This window comes from Panicum virgatum, chromosome 1N (genome assembly GCF_016808335.1).
Source record: "Panicum virgatum strain AP13 chromosome 1N, P.virgatum_v5, whole genome shotgun sequence".
Taxonomy (NCBI): domain Eukaryota; kingdom Viridiplantae; phylum Streptophyta; class Magnoliopsida; order Poales; family Poaceae; genus Panicum; species Panicum virgatum.
In genome coordinates this window covers 44160775-44184874 of record NC_053145.1, presented here as the reverse complement: position 1 = coordinate 44184874, position 24100 = coordinate 44160775, and the positions used below count along the sequence as shown (strand labels likewise).

The following is a 24100-nucleotide window of genomic DNA, read 5'->3' as shown; positions in this document are numbered from 1 at the left end:
CCCATGGAATCCGGGTTTGTGGTGAGGTGGCACGGGGGGCTCTGCTGACGTGGGCGTACGTGCGGCGAGGATGGAGCGGGGCTGCGGGGAATATGCTCCCAACTGGCTTTGGGGGATGCCCTGGAGGCTGGAGCAGGCCAGCCTGCCACGGCCACGGACGGCTGAGCTTTTCCCATTGCCAACCTGAGTGCCCTTTTTCCCTAGCATCCACCCAAAAAGAACTGTTCGCGTCCAATTTAATTGCCCAGCAATGATATAAACTGCTCTTTAAGAATTAGCACAGTGGGTGCATGGTGTCACGTGCCTAGAAATAAATTTTTTTTTTGGATAAAGCCATGCCGGCAAGTTTTATTTATCAGATAAAAGTGTTACACCATTTACCAAGAGTACTGTAATAAACGTGGGCTGTGAATCAACCCAAGTACAAGAAAATTTTGTCTCTAAAGCTTGCAGAGCTAGCTCATGAACAACTTGATTCGCTTCCCTGTCACAGCGCTCATTCGTGGCCATTAGAAAGTCCTTCCATAAATCACAGCAAACCTTAAAAATTGGTGTTGTACCATCAACTCTCCACCACCACCTCGTTAGGATTTCATTCCCTTAAATTTGTACCCAACACATTGGACTTAGTAACTTCAACTTATTTTTATAGACCACATACATGTTAGTCTCTATGTTATGAAGCACATAGCTTTTATATTTACAATACGGCTAAATTAATTTCGTTAGCATAGTTGATTGTTGCAAAGTTCAACCAGTTGCGCTTATAATAGAGTTCGAGTCCCCCATATATTACCCGATGCTGGTGCAATTCCTATTGAGAGAATTATTTTTTGGTTCTAAAAAACTTGTGCTAGTTTTTTTGACCCTTTTTCTTTTGAACTTGGCTATTTGGCCTCAAAATGAATTTTGTTTAGTTTCTTAGCCCTTCCATCGTCTGCAGTTAGCTCTACAGTCTAATTATATTCAAACACATCAGTATATGTTTTAACAAAGAAAACGATAACATAAAGATTTTTTTCGTGATTTTTTTGGTATCTTCCCACCAGTAAAATAATCTCTAGGTTTTATAAAATTATTTTCAATTTTTAAATCATAGAAATTGCAGAAACATGGTAAAACAGTAAATTTTTCACTAGAGTCGTATCTAAGAATGCTGGATCTAGCAAAAATTACCAACATGTCATTTGAGCTACTGAAAAGTAGATATTGTTAAGCATATGTCAGAGAATCTGTTTTATGGTGATTTGAAACTTTATTACTTCTTAGTTTTGTTAAACAGCGAGTCCTATCCAAAAATCGTTTACATCGTACTGCTGTTTACAGATTATGTAAAATTACGCAGTTTTTTCTTTACAAATGTACAAAGTCGATGTCCAGCGCAGCAGCGCTGAATCGCTCTACCAGTCCAGTCCAATTCAGTCTCCAGTGGCCCACCCAACACCAACGCCTCACCCTGACGGCCTGACCCCACGCGGCCACACGCGCCGTACAGTTCGGCGGCGGATTTCGCCCTAACCGCCGCGGCGCGATGCCGGTGCCGGCGGCGGCTTCGGCGGCCGACCCCCGCCTCGTGCGCAACACTTGCATCCTAGCGCACGTGGACCACGGCAAGACCTCCCTCGCGGACCACCTGGTGGCCTCCGGCGGCAGCGGGCTCCTCCACCCGAGGCTGGCCGGCAGCGCCCGGTTCATGGACCACCTGCCGGACGAGCAGCGGCGCGCCATCACCATGAAGTCCTCCTCCGTGGCGCTGCGGCACGCGCACCCCGCGGGCGTCCACTGCGTGCACCTGATCGACTCCCCGGGCCACGCCGACTTCTGCTCCGAGGTCTCCGCCGCCGCGCGGCTCTCGGACTCGGCGCTCATCGTCGTCGACGCCGCCAAGGGCGTCCGCGTCCAGACCCACGCCGCGCTGCGCCAGGCGTTCGTCGAGCGCCTGCGCCCCTGCCTCGTCCTCAACAAGCTCGACCGCCTCATCACCGACCTGCTCCTCTCGCCCGAGGACGCCTACGCGCGCCTCCGCCGCATCCTCGTCCTCGCCGAGGTCAACTCCATCTACTCCGCGCTGCGCTCCGCTCCGGATCCTACTTCTCCTCCCTCCTCCAGGGCGACAACGGCCGCCGCGCAGGCGGCGGTGTGGACGAAGACGAGGACGAGGGCGACGCCTTCCATCCCCACAAGGGCAACGTCGTCTTCGCCTGCGCCCGCGACGGCTGGGGCTTCCGCATCCACCGCTTCGCCGACCTGTACGCCCAGAAAACCGGCGCTAGCAAGGCCACGCTGCTCAGGGGTTTCTGGGGCCCGTACTACGTCGACAAGGAGAAGAAGGCGATTCTGCCTCTGAGGAAGGAGTCCACGGGCAGCGGCGCGGACCAGCAGCCCGCGTTCGCGCAGAACGTGCTCAAGCCGTTGTGGAAGGTGTACCAGAGGGGCCTGATGCCGAATGGCGCAGAGTGGATGCACAACAACGTCGTCTCCGTCTTCAATCTGAAGGTGTCGCCACGGGAGCTGCGCAGTAATGACCCCAAGGTCTCGCTGCACGCCGTGCTGAGGGCGTGGCTGCCGCTCGCGGAGTCGGTCATGGAGATGCTCGTCGAGTGCACGCCCGACCCCGTCGCCGCCCAGGCGTTCAGAGTGCCAAGGCTTATGCCGGAGAGGAGGGTTGCTGCCGGCGGTCGCGCCAGCATCGTCGCCGAGACGGCGCTTGTGAGGAGCTGTGTGGCGACCTGCAGCACGAGCGCAAGCGCGCCAGTGGTGGCATTCGTGTCCAAGATGTTTGCAGTGCCATACTTGATGCTGCCGTCCAAGAGGCTGAACGGGGAGCTGATGAACCGCAACCATGGGCACAGTGAGCCGGAGTCGGAGGAGGAGTGCTTCCTGGCGTTCGCGAGGGTCTTCAGTGGGGTGCTTCGTGCAGGGCAGAAGGTGTTCGTCCTGTCGCCGTTGTATGATCCGGTAAAAGGGGATGAGGCGTCGGGCCAGCATGTGCAGGAGGTGGAGTTGCAGTGCCTGTACGAGATGCTTGGGCAGGACCTGGTACCGGTTGACAGTGCGGCTGCCGGCAATGTTCTCGCAATCCAGGGGCTTGGACAGCACGTGCTGAAGAGTGCAACACTGTCGTCGACCAGGAATTGTTGGCCATTCTCGAGCATGACGTTTCAGGTGTCGCCGACGCTCAAGGTCGCCGTTGAGCCCTCAAACCCTGCTGATCTGGGAGCCCTTCTGAAAGGACTGAAGCTTCTTAACCAGGCAGATCCATTGCTTGTGTACACGGTCCCTCGGAGGGGCGAGCATGTCCTTGCTGCAGCTGGCGAGGTGCATTTGGAGCGCTGCATCAAAGATTTGGAGGAGAGGTTCGCGAAGGTCCAGCTGGAGGTCTCAAAGCCATTAGTTTCATTCAAGGAGAGCATCCAAGGAGAAAGTGTTAGTTCAAGGGGAAGCATGAAGGCTCAACAGGGGTTTGCTGAGAGGACCACTCTGAATGGGAGATTCACCGTGAGAGTTCAAGTCATCAGGCTACCCGATGCACTGACTAAGGTCCTTGCAGAAAGTGAAGAATTACTTGGTAAGATAATTGATGGGGAAAGTTCACAGTTTACTCAGGATGGTGGTAATTCAACAGCAATGCTTAGGCACCGCTTGATCAGTGCCATTGACTGTGAATTGGAAGCGATCTCTGAGCAAGTGGAAAAGGAGAAGCTTGAGAGATATAGAAAAACATTGGTTGGGTACCTTCACAGAATCAGAGCCTTAGGTCCTTCACATGTTGGGCCAAACTTGCTTCTCTTGCCTGACTTGAAATCAAGTAGTGCTGTTACCGCAAGCCAAAATGGAAGAGGAGGTATTCTTGTGAGTAGTAGATGCCATGTCTCAGAGAGGTTGGGGTTTGTGGGGGCATCTGGCGCAGAGACTAAAAATGTCACTGAAAACAATAAAATACAGGCATCAATATATTCTCTTGATTCTGAGGTGAAAGAGATGTAATTTGTGTGGAATAATTGCTTGATTAATTAGGAGATACACATGTTACATATATAGGGCTGAGAATAGCTTGGGGCTAAAGGAAACCCCGAAACCAAATCTACTCAGGACTCTAACTAACCATATCTCTAGCTTGGGGCTAAAGGAAACCCCGAAACCAAATCTACTCAGGACTCTAACTAACCATATCTCCCTAACCAAACACAGGGCCGGCCGGCTTATACATGCCTAGCGCAGGACCCACACACAAGTATATACAGAATCTGTCTAACACGGTCCCGCAGTCAAATCGTCGGGTGACCGAACATTAAGACTGGACCTAAACTCCGTGAAGACGGATGAAGGCAACCCCTTGGTGAAGATGTCGGCGAATTGAGATGTCGTCGGGACATGAAGAACAAGCACATCACCAAGTGCAACACGCTCCCGAACGAAATGAAGATCGATCTCCACATGTTTGGTGCGCTGATGCTGAACGGTATTGGAGGACATATCGACAGCACTGATGTTGTCGCAGTACACCAAGGTTATCTTGCGCAAAGGAGTGTGCAGCTCAGACAGGAGTTGGCGTAACCAGGTGGCTTCAGCAACTGCATTAGCAACAGCTCGATACTCAGCCTCTGCACTGGAGCGAGAAACAGTGTTCTGACGCTTGGACGACCAGGAGATCAGATTATCACCAAGGAAAACCGCATAGCCTGAGGTAGACTTGCGTGTATCTGGACAGCCAGCCCAATCAGCATCAAAGTAGACCACCAAATCTAACTGAGAAGAGGGGCGCAGGAACAAACCCATATGTAATGTGCCACGGACGTAACGCAGAATGCGCTTCAGAGCAGTGAGATGAGGCTCCCGGGGATCATGCATGTGAAGACAGACTTGCTGAACTGCATAAGAGATATCTGGCCTGGTGAAAGTAAGATACTGGAGGGCACCAGCAAGACTGCGAAAATCGGTGGGATCTGAAACAGGAGCACCATCAGCTGACAACTTGGGATTCAGGTCTACAGGAGTCGCACAGGGCTTGCAATCTGCCATGCCAGCCCGCTCAAGGATCTCAATCATGTACTGCCGTTGAGATAGAAAAGAGATTTGCAATCTGCCATGCCAGCCCGCTCAAGGATCTCAATCATGTACTGCCGTTGAGATAGAAAGAGATCTGAACCCACTCGTTGAACCTGCATGCCAAGGAACTGATGAAGGGCGCCAAGGTCCTTCAGTGAGAATTCCTGTTGGAGAGAGGTGATGGTGCGTCTCAGAAGATCAGCGGAGGAAGCCATCAAGACAATATCATCAACATACAGCAAAAGATAGACCACATCTTCGCCACGATGGTAGATGAACAAAGAAGTGTCTGACTTAGCTTCGACAAAACCAAGCTGCAGAAGATGTGAAGCAAACCGGCTGTACCATGCACGAGGCGCCTGCTGAAGACCATAAAGTGAGCGATTAAGCTGGCACACATAATCTGGATGTGCGGAGTCCTCGAATCCAGAAGGCTGAGCGCAATAGACCGTCTCAGACAGATTGCCTTGCAAGAAAGCATTGTTGACATCAAGCTAATGAACAGGCCAGGAGCGTGATAGAGCCAGAGATAGAACCGTCCGAACTGTAGCAGGCTTGACCACCGGACTGAAGGTTTCAGCAAAATCAATTCCAGGACGCTGAGTGAATCCACGAAGTACCCAACGAGCTTTATAGTGCTCAAAAGATCCATCGGTCTTGAATTTATGTTTGAAAATCCACTTGCCGGTGACAACATTACACTGAGATGGTCGAGGAAGAAGATCCCATGTATTATTAGACAGGGGGGCAGAGTACTCAGCTTCCATTGCAGCACGCCAATTGGGATCAGCGAGGGCGGCACGATACGTCCGAGGAATTGGCGATAAGGGCGCCGCATGATACAGAGCCAGCAGGCGAATACCACGCTTGGCCCTAGTGACCATGGCATGCTGGTTGGTCACAGGGTTGACTCGGACGGCGCCACGAGGGAGGGGAGCAGCAGGTGTAGCCGTGACGGGCGCTAGAGCAGCAGGCTGAACCGCGGGGCGCCGGGAGTACACCAAGCCAAAGCGTCCCAGTGGCTGTGCAGCATCAGGACCACTGGGGGAGGATGAAGCCGTGGGTGGCGATGGTGCCACGCATGTCGCAGCTGAAGTCGGTGAAGAAGCTACGCATGGTGCAGCAGAGGGCGTCGTGGCCGCGCGTGGCGCAGCAGGGGGGTCGAGGCCGCGCGTGGCGCAGCAAAGGGCATCGAGGCCGCGCGTGGCGCAGCTGGTGCAGGGACCGCAGGTGGCGTAGGAGGTACATCGCTGGGAAGGGTAGCAACCATGCGTGACTGCATGTTGCTTACGGTAGTACCTGCAGGCAACAAATGCGGTGATGGTGGAAAAGGAACAACCACCGAATTAGTGAACTCGTCCAAAAAATCGAAATCCGCACGTGAGGGAGAGGGAGATGTTTCCGCAAAGGGAAAGGAAGTCTCCTCAAAAAATCACATGGCGAGAGATGATGATCCGATTAGTATGACGGTCAAGACAGAGATAGCCCTTGTGGTGAGGAGAATAGCCAAGGAATACACACAAGGCGGAACGAGGAGCGAGTTTATTTGTGGCGGTGGCAGAAAGGTTAGGGTAGCACTTACACCCAAAGATGCGCAGGTGGTCATATGATGGTGGTGTCCCAAAGAGGGAGAGATGTGGAGTAGAAAAATCGAGCGTCTTGGTGGGTAGAATATTCAGGAGATATGTAGAAGTGTTAAGCGCGGCAGCCCAAAACTTGGGGGGGATGCTAGCCTGAAACAGAAGGGAGCGAACGACATTATTAATGGAACGAATAATGCGTTCAGCCTTACCATTCTATGGTGAAGTATGGGGGCAGGACATGCGCAGACGAACGCCATTGGCGAGGAAGAAGATGCACGAGCTGGAGTTATCAAACTCCCTGCCATTGTCACACTGAAGGCCCTGCACACTGGTGTTAAATTGTGTGCGCACATAGGAAAAGAAATCAGACAAGGTTGAGAAGGTGTCAGACTTAAGGCGGAGGAGGAAGGTCCATAAATAGTGAGAAAAATCATCAAGAGTAATGAGGTAATATTTATGACCCGAGACGCTAGCAACTGGCGAGGTCCAGAGATCACAATGTATTAACTCAAAGGGGCGCGAGGCGCGGGATGTTGACATATGAAAGGGAAGACGAACATGACGACCAAGTTGACACGCATGACAAATAGAGTTGCTAGCACTTTTATTACAACAGATGGCGGAAGAGTGTGCTAATCTAGACAAAACTTCATGACCAGGGTGCCCGAGACGCTGATGCCAAAGCGAGGAGGTGCTAGATGCTAGGAGGGCGGATGCCGGAAGCTACAACGGATAGAAAGGTCCGGAGCTGTTACATCTGACGATCTCGTTCCGAGTGGGAAGATCCTTCACAGAGCAACCAAAGGGGTCAAATTCCACAGTGCAGTTATTGTCGATAGTGAATTGACGAACGGAAATAAGATTCTTAATAAGGTTAGGAGAAACCAAAACTTTATTAAGATGGAGGTTATGTGGAAGGACAGTACTGCCGGTGGAGACCACGGGAAGGAGATTCCCATTGCCAACAATGTAGATGAAGGATAGTGACTAGAAGGAATAGTGGAGGTCGAGAGTATACCAGCATCGGAAGTCATATGAGTGGTAGCACCGGTATCAAAATACCAATCTTGTTGTGGCGGCTGTTGGAGCGACATGGTCTGGAATTGGGCCGCTAGGGCCTGCTGATCCCAGCCCAGAGACAGAGGCGCAGCAGGGGAGGGAACACCCCACTGGCCAGCCCATTGGCCAGGTGGGCCGGCGACGTAGGTCTGGTGTTGAGCTGGAGGAGCGGCCCGCGGAGGCATCGGGGCCCGTGGACCCGGCCACATGTAGATCGCGCCGGTCCACGGGTTGTAGAAGCTGGTGCCGGTCGGTGGAGCCGTCGCAGGGAGGAGGAGCCGCCGCCAGATGTGTTGCCGGAGGCGCCGCCAGCGGAGGAACCCCCACCGCCGCCGCCTTTGTTGAAGCGCTTGCCGCCGCCCCCGGAGTTGGACGCCGACTGCTGTGGCATCTTCGGGGCGGAGTCCTGCTGCTGGGGTGGTCGAGGCGACGCCGGGGTGGGTGGCTTGGATCCGCCAGAGCCGCCGGTGCTAGAGCCGGAGAGGGCGGTGAGGGCAGCGGCGGGGGGGGGGGGAGCTTTGGCCATGGTTAGCTCCTCGAGACGAAGGTCGTCGCGCACCTGGAGGAAGGAAGGGAGCGGGGTGCTGCGGTGAAGATGAAGACCAAGGGCGCTGAAGCGCTCATTGAGCCCACGGATGATGTTGAGGATGAGCGTCTCCTCGGAGATCGGTTGGCCAAGGTCCCGAAGATCTTCCGCCATGACGGAGAGATCGCCTTGGGAAAAGGCCCGGAACTCTTGGTCGGCGTAGAGAGCTCGGGTGGTACGGTTCCAAAGGAATTGGGACTCGATGGCGAGCCAGATCGCACGAGCGGAGGCGCCGTGCTCGGAGACAGAGTCGGCGAGATCGTCGGAGATGGCGCCGAGCAGCCAGGTGCGGACGACACAATTTATCCGCACCCAGGAAGGAGAAGCAGGGGCGACGGCGACGGCGTCGGAGAGAACATGGCGTTCCAGCGAGTACTTTCCGAGGACGTCAAGGAAGGACTCCTTCCAGCGGGCGTAGAAGGTGGAGTTGACATCCAGGAGCAGCGGGATGAGAGTCCGGATGTTCTGGACAGAGACAGCTTGCGCATGGAGATTGAGGAGGACGGCGGCCTCCTGTTGGAGAAGAGCGGCCTGGAGGTCGATGTCGTCTTCGCCATGGTGGAAGGCATCGGCGTCATCTTCCTTGGAGGGCGCGGCCGCGGCACGTTCGGCAGCAGCGCGCTCCTGCGCGGCACGGAGACAAGCGGCGGCGGCTTCGAGATCGGCCTGAGCGGAGGCGGCCTCCCGCTCAGCTTCCTCGGCGCGGGCCAGAGCAGCAGCTCGGGCAGCCTCGGCTGTGCGTGCTTCCTCGTCGCGTGCAGCGTTAGTGTCGGCGGCAGGCTTGGTGGCGTCATCATCGCCAGAAGTCATGGCGCTAGGCCGGGCGGGCGCGCAAAGTGCAGCGCTGGCGGGCAGCGCAGAGGCGCGCTAGGAGCAGCGCCGGTGAGGTGGGGCGCGCGTGCAGCGGCGCTAGCAGCGGAAGGAGAAAACCTAGACTCGTGATACCATGAAAGAGATGTAATTTGTGTGGAATAATTGATTGGTTAATTGGGAGATACACATGTTACATATATAGGGCTAAGAATAGCTTGGGGCTAAAGGAAACCCCGAAACCAAATCTACTCAAGACTCTAACTAACCATATCTCTAGCTTGGGGCTAAAGGAAACCCCGAAACTAAATCTACTCAGGACTCTAACTAACCATATCTCCCTAACCAAACACAGGGCCGGCCGGCTTATACATGCCTAGCGCAGGACCCACACACAAGTATATACAGAATCTGTCTAACATGAGGCACTAAGGAATAGCATTGTCTCAGGTTTCCAGTTTGCTACAAATGCAGGTCCCATATGCGATGAACCTATGATGGGTGTGGCGTTTGTTGTTGAGCCCTACATTTTTGTCAATGATGATGATGTTCCAACTCATTCTGATGATAACATCTTCACTGGGCAAGTAATTACAGCAGTGAAGGAAGCATGCCGAGAAGCTGTTCTTCAGAACAAGCCAAGGCTCGTGGAACCAATGTACTTTTGTGAATTGACCACTCCGACGGAGCAGTTAGGTGCAGCGTTTGCGGTTCTGGGTGATTGTCGAGCCAAGGTGCTGAAAGAAGAGATGCAAGAAGGTACTTCTTTGTTCACAGTGCATGCTCACTTGCCAATTACCGAGAGCTCTGAGTTCGCTGAGAAACTTCGGAAACGAACATCAGGTGCAGCTAGTGCGCATCTAGCTTTTAGCCACTGGGAATGTATCTCTCAGGACCCCTTCTTTACCCCGAAAACACAGGAAGAGATTGAAGAATTCGGTGATGGCTCAAGCATTGGCCCAAACGTGGCCTACATGTTAAAGAGAAAGTTGTGGAGTATGGAACGAAGCAGCGAACTCTTGCGAGGAAAGTGTAATTTTGTTGACGCAATGTACGAAAATTGTACAGTTTTGATATGGTTAGTAGTTCTAGTGGAGCAAACTGAGCAACATGAACTTTTTTAGTATTGTGCTCTTGATTCTGATGAAGGTGAAAACAATCTAATCCGTTTCTGAAGACAATAAGTATATATATCATCCCAGATGTCGATGAACGGATGATATATAACTCTACGCGACTATGCCAATGAATGGATGATAACTCTCCCTTAGATATTTCACATATATTTTGAATTCAAATCTATGCAATGGGAACTGCAGATCAAGTTCTCAACAAAATGAAACTTACTTGGCATTTTGGATAGAACAACCTGAAAACCACTCATCAGCTTTACTTGGTTTACAAAATCTGAACAATTTTAATTTGATATTTTTCTCCTGTTGTTTAGTAATTTATTTGTTCACTGATGAGTCAAAATGACATTATCCTATTACTAGATCTCTCAGATAAATGCAGTCACCGAGCCAGGTTACGTGACTCAATTTCTTTCTTAGTGTTGCTTGATCTCTTGCATAAGTTCCCACTTCTCAGCAAGAAGCTAGCTACACACATGCATGTGCACAAACGGTTTGTGGTGCCTAAACCTTTTATTTTCTCCATGTCAGCAGTGTTTCACAGCGCTTGTGTTTATTCCCTTTAGCTCTTAGGGGTGTAAGTCAAGAGCATAAAAAAAATTAATGGTTTATATAGTGGCATGTGGCATAGAAAGGTGGCAAGTCTGCATGATCTGCACTGTAACATTAGTGGTCCAGCTGATGTTTTCTTCACGTAATAACAGAGCATTTTTTTTCGAGAATACACGAGAGAGTTGTGTATCATTGCATTGCATTAAGAAGATGGAAGAAAATTCCTCATCTTATCATATTGTAGTATATTACTTTACAAAGATGCAGCCACTGCCCAATGCAAAAAAAAGGCAGCTTCAGTAATTTTTACTATCCTCTGTAGTTCTATGTCTGCTTCACTGTCAAGCAAAACTGAACTTTTGTTTTTTGTATAGTTGACTGTGGGCCAAAAAGGGAAACAAGGCATTGTGATGGTAAATATGGTTTACATTTAGAAATATTGAACTCTGGTGCGAAAAATTATTTTAAGAAGACATAAAGCAAGAACAACCACCCTTTCCTGTTGTAAGGAAAAGATAGTAATTGCTTTCGTTGACTTAATATTTATGCCATTTTCCACATGCTGTAGACCGTGGAGCATGGATGCTTCATGTTTGAGTTCTCTTAGTGAATGGTGAGCTTACTATATTGATTTAAATTTACAGAATTTCAACTGTACAATGTAATGTGAGGACAAAATACCAATGCACTTGAAGTTACTACATACTTGTTCTCTCGGTCCCTTCCAATTAAGGGTTTTTTTTTTGCAGTTTTTCTACCGAAAATTTCAAAATGGCATGCCACCAAGTTAATGTGGGTAGGATATATACCAACTCGTAACTTTTATCTGTTGTTTGCTTATACTTTGAATACTTTTACATAATGATTTGCTTATATTCTGAATTTCTGATGCACCTCTACTGTTTTAATTTGCTCTAATGACCCTTACGTACTAGCATGTCTGGTTATCTAGAGATTCTTCTAGGAAGTTTCATTGAGGCACTTTGTGCATATATCCAGTGTCTTGCTTTGTAGGAATTTTGATTTTTGTCTCAAGAAAATGGTAGATGCATGACGGACTCTGTCGCCCGAAGGCTGATGACCTGAGGTTGCCCGCTAGTTGGTTGGCGGCTTGTTGTTTGGGGGGAGCATGAATGGGTCGAAGGTCTACTGCGACTCAGGGTTCTGTGAAGTTCCACAGGGAACACAAATTGCGGGTTCTGCTTTTGTTGGTTCCAATTATACTTTTCAGCTTGCCTCATTAATCTTCTTTGATCTACTCTCCATCTGTGTTCTGCATCTGATCTGGCATATTTCTCTGCCTTTGCGTACAAGTCACTTAGTGTTTTTGGAGGCTCTCGGGACAGATGAGAGGCACTGACCAGGTAGCAGTCCGGCGATGCATTTGGCTATTGCATCCTTGTCGGTGTCCAGACCTCAGGGCCTGGCGCCAACTAGTAATCGATGCTGCGTGTCCCTAATCTTAGATGGTTGATGTAAGTGACAACACAGTAACGCAAGGGTTTATCCTGGTTCCGGCTACGAGGCCGTACATCCAGCAGGGTGTGCGAGTGCACTGTATTATCTTGCACCAGAGTGCCTGTAGTAGGGGAGTACAAGCGAGGTGAGAGAGGGAGGTAAGCTCCCAAGTCTCTGCTAGAGGAGAAGATGATTGAGGCGAGTGCCAATGTCGAGCTCTAGAGAGCGGGTGTGTGTTCTGTGAGTTGTAAGTGTTAGGCCGTGTGAAGAAGGCTGGGGAAGGAGCCCGCCTCCTCCTTTTATAGACATAAGGAGGGGCGGTTACATGCAGGGGAGATCTCAGAAGTCGTCGTCTTCTCTCCGAATCGGGGGGGGTGCAGTAGACGGTTGCTGTAGAAAGTACACCGTGGGGCACTGGAGAGTATGGCGCCGGGCGTGACAGCTGTCCTGAGAAGCTCTTTAGCCTTGCGGGGATCGCGCCGGCATCCTGGTGACTCCTGTGGGTGGTGTGGTGTCTTCTGTTGAAAGTACCGTCCTCCGCGCCTGAGTTGGCGGAGTGCCGAGGTTTCCGCTGATGGTGGTCTTGCGCTGGTCAAGGTCCGTACCTCGTTCGAGGGTCTCCCCTAGGCCTGCCGAGGGTCCTGCAGTAGAAGAAGGTATGGGGAGTTGGCAGCACAGTGGCAGAAACAGCATCAGGCACGTCTGCGCAGGGGGTCGTAGGTTCCCACAGGACCAAAGCAGTGCCGGGAATGGCGGCACAGTGGCCGGAGTTGGCGGACGAGACTCTTGTCATACCCGCTCTGCGGCATGGCGGCCTGACGCCTTCTGACTCCGCTCTTTGCATAGGAGTGGTTGGCATTTAATGTCTCTGTCAGTCGGGCGGGTGAGCAGATGGGTTGCTTGTTCTGTCTGTTGAGGGTGGCCTCAAGCGAGGCAGAGTTTCCCCCTAAGCCGAGGCCCTACGAAGGACTCGGCCAAGGGGGTCTTGAACGAGGTGGAGATTGCCTGCTTTCCGAGGGTAGGGCCCTACCCTCGAGCGAGTCAGAGATGGAATGCGCTGCTGGAGGCCTCGGCGGGGAGACCTCGAGCGAGGCGGATATCGCTCTGCGGGTTTGAGGAGGCCTCAGATGGGCTGTACCGCGGAGCTGGGCCGTGGGCCGAGCGTATATTGGGTCTCATGGGAGCCCTGAGAGGATCCGGGTGTTGTGGGAGAGCTGGAGGAGCTCTATGGTGTCTGGGTGTAGAGCGACGACGGAGTTGTCATCATTGGTGGCTTTGGCGACTTCTTCCTCTCCAGGATCACCTTCTAGTAGTCCTTTTTCCCCTTCGGATCGGAGGAAGACAGTTTGCCTTGGTTCGCTGTGACTGTAGAGTCTGACGAGGTGGTTGGCACTGTGGGCCCGATTGCCTAATTGTGTTTTGTGTTTTTTAGGGTGGTTTAGTCCTCAGGTTAGGGTGCCCCTAATTTTGGTACCCGACAGTAGCCCCCGAGCCTTTGTAGGAATGAGTATCAGTCTTGCAGAGGCTTGATCCCTCGGAGTGGTGACTCGGATGATAACTGCCGGGATTTAGTTCCTCAAATGTGTGAAATTTCCTTCGTGGGGGCGCGTCAGCGCACTCGCGAGTGTAGCCCCCGAGGCCTTGGAGGAGTGCTAGCACTCGTCCAAGGGCTATAGACGTCGTGTTTGTATAGTTGATCGGGTGAGGCAGTTGCTCAGCTTTTGTTTCAACCGGCCTCGGCGTTCCTTTTAGCCAGCCTCGCCGTTCTTTAATGCTGATGAGGTGGCCTCTTGCCGTCTTTGGACCAGTTCAAACGATTTATCAGATCTGTGGGGGGGGGATTTGTTAACACATTGAATTTCACGATCGGCGGCAGCCGATTTATTCAAGGATACGGCCTTAGCCGCAGCGTGCGAGGAGCCCCCGAGCCCTGGCCCGTGTGAAGGCATTCAGGGAAACCCTTGAATTAGTGTTACGACCCTCGTCGCCCTTTCGCAGGGAGGAGGGGTGAAGCAGTCCATGCTTCCCTTGCCCGGGCCGCGAGCCATAGACGCTTTGGTGAGCTGTTAGCGGGTGATTCAAGCAGACGTCCGTGTCCCGTTCGATAAGGGTCGCCTCGTGGTCCGTAGACACGTCACATAAAGCGCTCGCAAAGGTTCGCTAGGCGGGGTTAGAACCCACTAGATAGGGTCCGAGGGCTCGATGCTCTCCCTCGGTGGGATCCCCCTTACTAGGCACCCTCGGCCGGCCTTGAACACTGCGTAGGACATCTCGAACTCCGTGTCCAAGGGTCACTGGTAGGGCACGTCCGTGCTGTCCCTGACTCTGGTGATCTGGGGCGTCTGTCGAACACTCGGCGGGCCAGCCTTCGAACCCCTGATCAGTAAGGCCTCGAAATAAAGTTCCTTCGATGGTAAGGAACCCCCGGAGGGAATATTCCGTCACAGCCCGCATACGGCGTGGGGTTGTGGGTCGCGCGCGCGTCATCCGCTGATCGTGGGTGACGTGGCCCGGCGCGTGCGGTGCGTGCGCGCCTTTTCAGGCGGCAGCCTCGGGTAGATGGAGCGGCGCGGGCGGCGACTAGTGGATGTGAAGGCGCTACAGTGCCACTGTTCCGCGTCGATTACCGCACCGCGGTGATTATTGCGCGTGTGCGCGGGGGTTCACAGGTGTGGGGCCCAACTGTAAGCGACGGTAAAATCTAAGGTATTTAATGCGGTAGATTCGGGGCCGCTGCGGAGAATCTGCCCGACGCAGCAATAAAAAAGAGAGGCGGGGGATCCGTTCGGCTTACCTTGCCATTTGCCTTTGCCACCCTTGCCTCCTCCACCTCCCCTGCATCAGAGCTCGGAGCCGAGAAGTGAGAGGAAGAAGAGGAAGAAGAAGAGCGGGCACACCTTTCCCTTCGTCTGATCCCTCTCCCCGCATCCTCCCCGTGTCGAAGCAATGGCGCCGCTAGCTGATCCGGCGCCATGGGGTAGGTCTACCGCCGACGAGGCGTTCCTGAAGACGTTGGTCGCCGACGGGGTCTTGCCGCCGAACACCGATCCGTCGCGCCCGGTGTGGATCGCCCCAACATCGGCGGAGAGGGAGCCGAAGCCCCCGAGCGGCTACATCGTGAGCCTAGTGCGGCTGCACGAGCAGGGGTTCGAAGTCCCCGCCTGTCGATTCGTCCATGTGCTTTGCCACCACTACAAGGTGGAGTTGCACAACTTCTCCCCCAACGCCATTTCGTAGGCGGCGGTCTTTGTCGCCGTCTATGAAGGCTACTTGGGGGGTGGAGGTGCACTGGGATTTGTGGGTACACCTGTTCCACGGGGAGCTCTACACCGAGCGTGTCCAACAAGGGCCGAGGAGGGCCGCCCGTGCCGGTGGCCTCACGCTGCACGTGCGGGAGAACATGAGCGATTTATACATCCCCAGCAAGATGACGCCGAACAACCGTGACTGGAGCAAAGCGTGGTTTTATCTACATAATGACGACGGGCGGCTCTCGGCGTACTCCGGCAAGGTCCTGACGGACAAGCTGGACGTATGGGGGTATGGGGTGTCGCCCCCCGAGCTCTAGGCCAAGCTCGGGGTGTTCACCGACGCGCTGCAACACCTGGCGCACCGGGGGCTGACCGCGGCCGCCGTCATCGCCAACTTCCACCGGCAGAGGGTGCTCCCCCTCATGGAGAGGAGGCTGGCGATCTACCAGCTGAACCCCAAGGCCATCCCCGAGGGTTCGCGGATGTCGAGGAAATTGCTCTCCCTCGATGCCGCTGCCTAGAGGGCGAAGAGCGTGGTGGCGCACTTCCCCTCCGATGCCGCAGAGCTTTGGGCGATTAAGATGCACCCCGGGGAGGGGTACATCCAGCTGGTAAGTTAGCTTTCGACTGTCGATGGTTTTGCATTGCTCCCCTTCCTTTCCCTAATCCTAGTCACGTTCGCAGGGACTGACCCACAATGGGTACGTCTCAGACCCCCCACTCCCCGAGATCCGCACCGCGAACCGCCTGCGCGCGGAGGCGGAAAAGAGGAGAAAGGACAAGGAGAAGGCGACCCGCGAAGGGAAGAGGAAAAGGAAGGAGGACCATGAGAGGGAGAATAAGAGGCGGGAGAGGGAAGGCCTCTCGCCGCAGACTACGCCCGAGTCCACCCCGGAGCAGTACAGCTCGTCGTCCACCGGGGTGGACTTCTCAGAGTCCGAGGACCTTGACACGGAGGTTGCCGAAGGCCCTCCTCTGGTCCAGCAACGAGCTGGCGTCGAGGCCTCGGCATTAGCGACGGTTGAGAAGGGGCCCGCGCCGGCGATGATGGAGAAGACGCCCGCGCCGAGGGCGGGCAGGAGGTTACCCGCGCCCGCAGTGGGTAGAAGGTTGTGCACGCCGGCGGCGGACGCGAGGTCACCCATGCCGACGGTGGGTAGGAGGTCGCCCATGCCGACGGTGGGTAGGAGGGTGCCCGCAATGCCCGCGTCCGCGACGGCGGTGGGCAAGACTACACCCGCGCCCGCCGTGACGGCAGTGGGCGAGTCGACGCCCGCGCCCACTACGGCGGGCGTGGGGACCCTCGGGCGGCCGCCGCCGCCGAGGGTGCAAGTGAGTCAGGGGGGCTCCGCCCCCCAACCAATCGGCGGGAAGCGGTGGGGTGCCAAGAGCCCTAAGGAGTGGCTCCAACAAGCGCAAGTTGGGCGCCCTTTCGAGGTTAGTAATCCTATGTTTTGCTCTTCGTGTTTGTTATTCGATTCTCTGGTCCTCGCTGATCCCGACTCCCTCCCCTGCTTGGTTCAGCTGGAGGGCTACCCCGGTGGCTTCCCCACTGGCGCCAACCAAAGCTCCCAAGACAGGGGCGAGCGCCACGCCACACATAGCGGCGCAGCCCCCGACCAGAGGGCCTCAGATGGTGGATACCGTTGCGCGGTACCAGGAAGTGATTGCCCGGGGAGCCACGACGGTCCGGGCGTAGACGGACACAGATGACGTCGGCCAGAGTAGCATAGAGGAGGCTGCTCGGTCGGGCGCCAAGGGAGAGACCAGCCGAGATAGCGAGGAGCACGCTGTCCGGCCGGATGCCGGAGAAGACACCGGCTGAGGCGGCAAAGAAGATGCCGCCCAGCCGGGAGCTGGAGACGATGCCGGCCGAGGCGGCGTGGAGGACGCCGCTCAGCTGGGAGCTGGAGGAGAAGAGACTAGCGGGGATGCATCGGAGTGCCCCATCAGCCAGACAGAAGGAGAGGTCCCCGCCCCTGAGCCCGCGAGGGCCGGGGACGAGGGTGCCGCAGCAGCGGCGATGGTGCAGACGGCGCCAGTGGTGGTGCCGGTGGTGGAGGTGCCAGCGGAGGAGACGCCGGAGGCGGGGGCGCCGGGACATCTCGAAGACCCCTGGGAGGTTGCCGCTGCGGCCGCCGTGCCTGGTGCCATGCTGGTGGCGGATATGCCTGTGGAGGACCCCTGGGAGGTCGCCGTCATGGCCGTCAGCATTGTGTCCGCATCCGAGGGTGGCCTCGGCGCCGGGCCGTCCGAGGAGCCCGAGCGCGAGGGTAGCTGGGCAATGGTTCAACCCGGGATCCCCCTGGTGTTTGACCATAATGAGCGGTGGGAGTACAAGGCCTGGGGGGAGCATTACAAGGTCAACGATGAGATCCACAACGCCCTCACGCTTGCCCTGGACCTCCATCAGGGGAGGAGTCTCCAAGTCAGCGACGTAAGTGACTATCCCGTGACTTGTCCATTTCTAGTTGCATTTTTGTCATTTTCGCTCATGTCCTCCCGCTTGCAGTAGCTGAAGCAGATGTCGCGCGACAAGAGCAACGAGCTGGCCCAGCAGTACACCAGGGTGCATTGGCTCGAGCAAGATAATGCCCGCCTCATTATGCAGATAGGCGAAGCCAACACCCTGGTGTCTGACCTGGAGGCGTGAGATCGTGTGCGTGAGGAGGAGCTTGCCCAAGCCCGCCACGAGCGCGACTCGCAGAGAGCCGCAGCCGAGCGGAAGGCCCAAGAGGTCGAGGCACAGGCTACCGAGCTGCGGCAGAATGCGGTGGTGCAGGAGCAAAAAGACAAGGTGCTCGAGGCAAAGGAGGCCGAGCTCCAGGGCAAGGAGATGGCCGTCATGACGCTTACCGACGTCTTGGTGCATAAGGATGTCGGCCTCGAGGCGCAGGGGGCCACCCTCCACAACGCAGAGGCCTCCCTGTCGGCGCTCCTAGAGCAGGCGGACGCTGCACGGGCTTAGCTGGAGGCGGAGAAGGAGCGTATCAAGGGTAAGCGTGAGGGGCATGATTTGCTTAAGTTAAATTTCAGTTTGCCGAAACTTATCTTAGTTTTCTTATTCAGCACTGAGGAAGGCAGTGGCGGACAAGACCGCGGCGAAGGAAGCTCTCCAGGTTGCGCTTACATCAACACAGGATGAACATGAAGACATGGAGAGAACCGCCGTGGCCGTGTGCCAGGAACTCGAGGGGGAGGGTGGCTCGTCTGGCAGCTCAGTGGCCAGTCGCTGCGGTCCTTGAGCGGTCGTGTGACCGAGCGTCTCAAGGATGCCTTCCGCCTCGGGGTCCAGAAGGCCCTCGGCGTGGTGTTGATGCACTACGTCCTCGACCTCGAGCTGGTGGCCATGGGCTACGTCATTGCGCCTGGCGTAGGAGACGCCGCGGTGGCTGCTATGGATCAGGCTGACGCTGTCGTCAAGGGTGCCGCCTGCTCCTTATCCGTACTACTCGAGGGCGACTGTCGGTGTTTACCGCCAAGTCTACTCAGTGATACCCTTAGCAGTAAGGTTTGTAGGTAGGGATTGACTGCTCTGGAACTCGATGGTGCAAGGAACACAAAGATTTAGACAGGTTCGGGCCGCGAGTTGCTTAATACCCTACGTCCTGTGTGGTGGTTTGTATTGCCTTAGGTGTTGATTATTTAGAGGGGGTCCCTGCCCGCGCTTATATATCCGGGGTGACAGGGTTACATGGAAAGTCCTAGCCGAGTACAGTTGGAGTCCTACTACAACACAATTGGGTAGTTTCCTTTGTACTGCAGCTAGTTCTATGCCTATTCGGGTAGTTACAAAAGAGATAAAGTACATCCACAAGCTATCTCTTATTCTAGAACATTCTATGCCTATAAGCAGTCCCGCTGCCCCGGGTCTGACAAGCCCCCGAGCTCTTCGTAGCTGAGTCCTGCAAGCGTCGAGTACTTGGTGGGCGTCTTCGAGTACTTCAAGTAGTCAGAACATCCTTCTGGTTGCTTCTGGGTCTTCCTTCACATACGTCGAGTAGTCCTTCAAGTACTTCTGGTTGCTTCGAGACTATGAGGTGATCAAGCCCCGAAATCTTGATCATATATGGTGCGCGAAGTACTCGCGCTCCATATGGAGTAGCCCCCGAGCCTTAGGTTGAATCGCAGAATCAGGCTGAAAATTTTGAAAAATAAATCTCTGATGCACATATTCCGCAGCCCCCGAGCCTTAAATCAAATTCTCTTATGCTGCGAGTAGCCCCCAAGCTAATATTTGGAATTAAAGAATTAAAACGTGGCATCAGATTTTATTCTTCAGAATATTTGCAGGATTCATCAGATTCGGTATCCGAAAAGACCTCTTTTTCAGGTAAAATCCCAGAAAAATGGTACAATTAAATACGCTACACTAATTGCACCCGAAATAACTTCAGACATAAAACCCGGGATGTACGGCTCTTTACTGTGTGCTCACATGGGATGTTACTGTATGGAGAATCTACATTATTGCATCCTTGAATGCATCCGTGAATGCTGCAATTGTAGCGTCACGGGTTGTCCTCCAGTAGTATCCCTTGTGGCTATAAAAGGCAGGAGAGAGGCCCTTGCCAGAAGTACCAACGTATAGCAGCCATGGCTTATCCTTGGTGTTCTTGCTCTCGCCCTCCTGAAGTTTGTGTAGTCCTTTCCAGCAAAAGATGCTAGAAGAGAACTTGCAAGTGACAAGAAAAGTCCCCGCTACCTCATCCTGCCACTCCCATGCTCTCATTGGATCCATTCTGGACATCATGTCCTTGCATCTTCCAATGAGGCAGGTTCTCTGTGGACTGGTTGAGTCTTGTTGTGTCACATCCTTGGGGTTGCCTGTTTCTGGGTGCCCAAGAACTGACATCTCTGGTAAGGAGACTTAATCTTATCACAACGTATTCAGGGAGAAGGAGAACTTTCTTCTCAAGATGCGACAAGAGGACTTGCGAGGCGATTACTGTAATCTGCCTCCATACTCTTGAAACTTTTCTCCCAAAATACGAGTATCATTATTCTCTTAATGGGAATAACAAGTTTGTACTTTGTCATGGCCTCGGGCCGATCTAGCTGCAGCAGGCTTCTCAGGAAGCCAAGAAGTGTGCCTGAAGATCCGAGTCGCTGTAAAGTTTGTTAGGAAAAAAGTACTCGAGTTGTAATATTGAGTAGTTGTACTGTGTCGAGTACTTTTCCTTGTTCAGGAATGTAATCCCAATCGAAGAAAGAAGAGACGAGTAGTTGACTAGGGATGTGAGTGTTTTCTTTTTCCAGAATGTAATCTTAGAAAAAGGAATGTCTCAGAAAATCCCGCTTTTTCCGCAATTTGCAACGGACTGTTGGCCTGTTGTGTGTTTTTACTATGCTGGCACCGCCATTATAAAATGAAACGGTAACTAGGTTTTACCACACCGGCCGCCATTCACTTTCGCTGCTGTCAGACCCGGGACAACGGAACTGCTCACAGGCATAGAATATTCTACAGTAAGGGATAGCTCATGGATGTATCTTACCTCTTTTGTAACTACCCTAATAGGCGTAGTACTAGCTGCAGTACAAAGGAAACTACCCGATTGTGTTGTAGTAGGACTCCAACTGTGCTCAGCTAGGACTTTCCATGTAACCCTGTCCCCCCGGATATATAAGGGCAGGCAGGGACCCCCTCTAAACAATCATCAACACCTAAAGCAATACAAACCACCACACCGGACGTAGGGTATTACGCAACTCGCGGCCTGAACCTGTCTAAATCTTTGTGTTCGTTGCACCATCGAGTTCCAGAGCCTTCGATCCCTACCTATAAACCCTACTGCTAAGGGTATCCCTGAGCAAGCTTGGCGGTAAACACCAACAGCTGGCGCGCCAGGTAGGGGATTCGGCAAGTTCATCGGCGAGTTCGATGGCCACTTTCGCTTTCAGCACCATGACGCCTCCAGAGGCGCCACCTTCATCTTCGGTTCGTGGGTCTGTGTCGCCCATGGTTCAGGCAGCTTTGATAGCCACTTAACCAACTCTCCCACATCGAAGAACTCCACGTCGGAAGACTCCAACAAGCTCGCCAGATCTCATGATCGCGGCGTCATGTTGCTTCCCGACCTCGCCAAGGAGATCGAGCCGAAACTCGAATACAACTCGAGTTCTATTCGTACTCAGATTGATCTCAAACCAAAATCCACTCGGATTGGGACTCTTATTGCGCGACCCGTCTTTGGCTTGCGCAACTCATTGTCTGTTTACAAACAGACGATTAGATCCACCTATGAAAATAGCTTGCAACGTCCACTTCACGTCGAAAACCAATCAGCCACCGCTAGCCGGGAGGCACCTGTTTTTGACGTTTACCCAGATCCAGTCGAGTCACCTCAAGACAGCCTGGATTTCATCACCAATACGCTGGCTAAGATGCAACTCAAATCTTGCCGAGGTGATACCCTCGCAAAACTACACAACAACCTGCGAGAAGTCGCCAACATTGACGATCTCCCGTTTCAACACGGCACTCCCCTCGAAACTGAGAGGGAAACTGGCTCCGGTGAAACTGCCCTAGCTGATTACGAATTAGACCTGGAAAGCTTCTCTCACGAGCGTTTGGTTCCGGTAATCATCCAGCCCGGGGTACTCCAAGCAACCACGATCCAAACGAAGCCTTGGATCAGATCTCAGCAGACAATCTGAGCCAAGACGCTCCAGCTGATGAAGACAAAGTCACTCGTACAGCCCGCAGAGAAAGGAATCAACGCAAAGAAGTGCGCAGGACTCGCGCGGCCGAACATGCTCATCTCCCGCCACGCAACCTCAGCAACGAATTCAACAATGCTGCGGATCCCATCTTCAGAACATCAATCGCCGCAATGACAGAAGCAACCCTGCAACTCATGACGATGATCCAGAATCCCGAGTTGGAACGAGTCATAAATCTCACCAAAAACGTTGTTGAACAACTCGAGAGACAGAACCCCCTATCCTCGCTTCATGGTACGCGATCAAGGGCTACTGCAATAGCAATACCTCAAGCAAGCCGTACGCCCGGAGGCCACCAGCGTCAACAGCAGTAGGAACAGCAGAACCGAAGAAACCAAGAGGATCAGGAAGCTGCGAGTAGTCATCGCCCTAGAGGTGGCCAACCACAAGCAAATCAAGCTCCTGGCCCTCAGCCAAACCGCAATAACAACAACCATGGGAACAATAGGGAAGAGGTAGCGGATTCCATTGTGGACGCACTGGACATCATCAACGCAAGACGCAGAGCGCAACTTGCGGACAACTCCGACCGCTTCGAAGCCCTGAGCAAGGCTTTAGACAACATCGAGTACCCGAAGGATTTCAATCCTATGAACATCCAAAAGTACGACGGTAAGCAAGACCCTGCTCAATGGTTATGATTATACTCGACCGCTATGAGTGTTGCAGGGGGAGACACCAACACCAAGGTCCTCTACCTCCCGATGGCCCTGGAGCCCGCACCCTCACGTGGCTCGAAAGCTTGGCACGCGAGTCAATCCACTCATGGGAGGATCTGAAGAAGGCGTTCGTCGACAACTTCCAAGGGTCGCTACACCGAGTAGCTACTCGCCACGCCCTATCCATGATCAAGCAGGAGCAAGGCGAGTCGATTAGATCCTACGTCAAGCGCTTCTTCGACACAAGAGCTACCATCCCCAACGTCGCTGATGACGACATCATCGACTACTTCTAGAGCGGCATCACCGTCCAGTCGCTATACCGCGACTTTGGGCGTAATCGGCCCAAAATGGTGGTAGATCTACGTGACATGATGCAGCACTGGGCAGATGAAGAGGAGCAATAACGCAGTCGCTTTTCCCGCTGCAACAACGACAACAACGGGAAGCGCCACAATGACCGTGGAGGGCCCAGCAACCAGCGGGATCCTACGCGCAAGCGTAAGCCTGATGACACTGTCGGCACTATGGATCGCACACCGCGTGATAAGAAGGGGGATAAACCGCAGGACCAGTTCGACAAGATACTTCACAACAAAAGATGTCCAATCCACCCCAAGAGCAACCACTCGATGTGGAAGTGCACGATCCTGCGCAAATCCTTCCAGTCGGCACCTGCAACTGCTCCATAGAAAGAACAAGACAAAGATAATGAAGACGACAAGAAAGACCGTGATGGTTTCCAACAGCAGCAAAACATCGTCAACGTCATATTTGGAGGAGATTCCAGCTTCTCCAAGCGAGCTCAGAAGCTCCTACTCAGAGAGATCCTCTCAGTCGAGCCAGCAATTCAGAGGCCACTCAAATATAGCGAGGTCCCCATTACCTTCTCCAGGGAGGATCAGTGGACCAGCTTCTCTGAACCTGGAAAGTTCCCACTAGTACTCGATCTAGTCGTTCAGGGCTCCAAGCTTACTCAAGTACTCATCGACAGCGGAAGTGGACTCAACCTGATCTTTGCAAGCACATTGGTAAATATGGGCCTCAACTATATGAGTCTGCTTACTCCAAGCAAGGCTCCGTTCTACGGCATCGTCCCCGGAAATTCCTCTACGCCAATTGGCTCGGTTACTCTCTCAGTCACATTTGGTACAAAACAAAACTTCCGGACAGAATACATCAAATTCAAAGTAGCCGACTTCGAATCTTCCTACCATGCCATCTTGGGAAGACC

At 53.6% G+C, this 24100-nt stretch overlaps 2 protein-coding genes across 2 annotated transcripts; both read left to right on the top strand.

Annotated features, from left to right (window-relative positions):
• The first annotated feature begins 1531 nt into the window (after nucleotides 1–1531).
• On the top strand, nucleotides 1532–10123 carry LOC120653552 (elongation factor 2-like). Its single transcript, XM_039931272.1, is given in 6 exon segments — nucleotides 1532–2068; nucleotides 2071–3972; nucleotides 4768–4781; nucleotides 5577–5586; nucleotides 9513–10050; nucleotides 10053–10123. Coding segments are annotated over 6 exon segments (3072 nt in total).
• A 5939-nt stretch (nucleotides 10124–16062) lies between these two features.
• Nucleotides 16063–18449, top strand: LOC120653551 (translation initiation factor IF-2-like). Its single transcript, XM_039931270.1, has 5 exons — nucleotides 16063–16092; nucleotides 16166–16813; nucleotides 17331–17918; nucleotides 17997–18050; nucleotides 18153–18449. The coding sequence occupies exons 1-5, from the start codon at nucleotides 16063–16065 to the stop codon at nucleotides 18447–18449; spliced, it is 1617 nt and encodes a 538-aa protein (XP_039787204.1).
• The last annotated feature ends 5651 nt before the right edge of the window (nucleotides 18450–24100 follow it).